The sequence below is a fragment of the Olea europaea genome, chromosome 8 (genome assembly GCF_002742605.1).
Source record: "Olea europaea var. sylvestris chromosome 8, O_europaea_v1, whole genome shotgun sequence".
NCBI lineage: Eukaryota > Viridiplantae > Streptophyta > Magnoliopsida > Lamiales > Oleaceae > Olea > Olea europaea.
The window spans coordinates 12,879,169-12,881,818 of NC_036244.1; the positions used below are offsets into that span (position 1 = coordinate 12,879,169).

The 2,650-nt window shown below is 39.5% G+C and overlaps 1 protein-coding gene across 1 annotated transcript; it reads right to left on the reverse strand.

Annotated features, from left to right (window-relative positions):
• Nucleotides 1-357: 357 nt before the first annotated feature.
• Nucleotides 358-1,098, reverse strand: LOC111398300. Its single transcript, XM_023025219.1, has 2 exons — nucleotides 1,009-1,098; nucleotides 358-966 (listed from the first exon to the last, which is right to left on the reverse strand). The coding sequence occupies exons 1-2, from the start codon at nucleotides 1,096-1,098 to the stop codon at nucleotides 358-360; spliced, it is 699 nt and encodes a 232-aa protein (XP_022880987.1).
• Between the last annotated feature and the right edge of the window lie 1,552 nt (nucleotides 1,099-2,650).

Sequence of the window (2,650 nt, forward strand, 5' to 3'; positions counted from 1 at the left end):
TGAATTAATTACGGTGGCTTAAATAGGTGTTTAGAGCTTTTGCACTCCTTACAATTTTTGACCTTGCATCCTCGTTTTGCCCTCCAAACTTTGAACTCTCCATTCTTCTCTCGTCCAACGCTCACTAGATGTTTAGGCTCCATCTCTCTCGAGCCTTGTTATACCTTCGTAGCAATATACTTGTACTCTTCCTTAGCCTTTTTGCTGATTCTTCATGTAATGGATTCTCGATAGTGTTGTAGATCTTGAACTTCTCTTGCTTATCCTTCACTCTCAACGTCAATTCGCCACTTTCAAAGTCCATGAAAGCTCGACTTGTTGATGAAAGGATTTGCCCAAGATAAGTAACGCTGCATCTCATGGCTCTTCTATATCTAGGACAACAAAATCAATGGAAAATATGAAGTTGTCCACTTTAATGAGCACATTCTCAACCACTCTTCCTAGGTATTTAATTGATCTGTCTGCCAATTGAAGGGATATGGATGTGTCATTTAGCTCTTCCAATCCTAATTTCCTGTATACAGAGAAAGGCATTGAGTTTATACTTGCTCCTGAATCACATAAGTAATTAAAATTCAAATCTTTTCCTATTAAGTAAGGTATTTTGAGACTCCCTGGGTCTCGTAATTTATGAGGTAATTTGTTCTGCAAGATGGCACTACACTCCTCATTTAACTTGATGGTCTCAAAATTTGTAAGCCTTCTCTTCTTGGATAGGACCTCCTTCAAAAACTTTGCATAATTTGGTATTTGATATATAGCTTCAATCAGTGGGATGTTGACATGAAACTTCTTGAAGTTGTCCAAGAACCTTGCGAATTGATCTTCCAACTTCCTCTTTTGTAATCTATGCGGAAATGGGACCGGAGGTACATAAGGTTTGATAGGAATGGTTGCCTTGACCTGTAGATTTTCTAGCTCTTGAGATAGAACTACTTGGTCTAGTTGTTCAGATTTATCTACCTACTCCTCATCTTTAAAATGTGCCTTTTTATTTTCTATCACCCGTCTTTCAACTGTAATTTCTGGAAGTTTAACCCCACTGCGTGTGGTGATTGCTTCAATCTCCTCACCTTCCACAACTTTTATTGCCATTACTTGCTGCTTAGGACTTATCTCAGTGTCGCTTGGTAATGCTCCTCGCCGTCTTTTTTAGAGTGCTTTTACTATTTGTCCCATCTGGTTTTCCAAGTTCTTGATGGCAGTTCCTTGAACTTGCAAGGCCTTATCCGTTCTTTGTATGTATTTTGTAGAGATCTTCGCCAATTTAGTCACAAGATCTTCCAATGAAGACTTATTTCAATTTGTTGAAAACCTGGCGGTGTAGTCTACTGTGGTGCAATCTGAGCTCCCTGATTATTACTCCATTGAAAACCTGGGTGATTTCTCTAGCCTAAGTAATATGTGTTAGGATTTGGATTGTGTTGTTGCCTTTGAAAATTATGAGTGTAGTTCACGTCTTCTACTGTCTGAGCAAAAGGAGATCCTACGTTACAATCAACACTCTCGTGGTTCCCTCCACAACGTTTGCATTTCTGTCCCATTGTCTGGGCTACACTCATCTAATCTACCTTCTGTGCCAATGATGCCAGTTGTGGGAAAAGTGCTGTTAAAGAATCAACTTCGAATACCCCTGCAGCTTTCTTTCCACTCGTTCTTTTAGTAGGCCAAAGTGCTCTGGTGAATGCCAAAACCTCCATGATTTGGTAGATCTGGTTCGCGGTTCTTTTTGTGATAGAACTATCGCACACGGAGTCTACGTTAGCCCTGCTAATCGGGTAAAAACAAATGTAGAAATATTGCACTTGAAGCCACTTCTGCAATCCGTGTTCTGGGCATTGGCGAAGTAAACCCTTGTATCATTCCCAAGCCTCTGAATAGCATTCTGAGTCCATTTGCTGAAAAGTAGTGATCTCGTCCCTTAGCTTTGTAATCCTTTTCAGTGGGAAATATTTGCTAAGAAATTTCTAACTCAATTGGTTCCATGTTGTGATGCTCTGTGGTGGGCAAGTGTCTAACCATTCCTTTGCTGAATTCCTCAACGTGTATGCGAAGAGCCTTAGTCTAATTGCTTCGCTCGAAACCCCCGGATACTCAATTGTTGCACACGTGTCCAGAAATCTTGATATATGAGCGTTAGGATTCTCTGTAGCTTTCCCAAAAAATTGTAGTGCATTTTGGAACACGTTGATGACATCTGTCCTCAAGTGGAAGTCTGCCTGACCAAATGTCGGATATAGGATACTGGACTGGCTTTCTACCATCGATAGAACCATATACTCTCCAATGAGCCTTGCATTTTCATTCACTGCAACGACATTCGGTTGTGCTACTCCCAAATTAGCCCTGATGGTTATTTGATTCGGATTTTCGTTTGTCATGTCTTCCTCTTTCTGTTTTTGGTGCGTTTCAAGCTTTTGTCTTCTTCGAAAGTTGAATATTCATTCAATTTCTGGGTCAAATTGAGCAAGATCACCAATTCTCAAACTTCGCATACAAAGTCCTAAAAATGAAAGTAAGAAACACTATAAGATTTTTTCTAATATAATAAACTAAAAAAATTAAAATTCAGATTAAAACCAAAATGAACTAAAACTAGTCAAAAACAATAGTCCCTGGCTACGGCTCCAAAAACTTGATTGTTAGA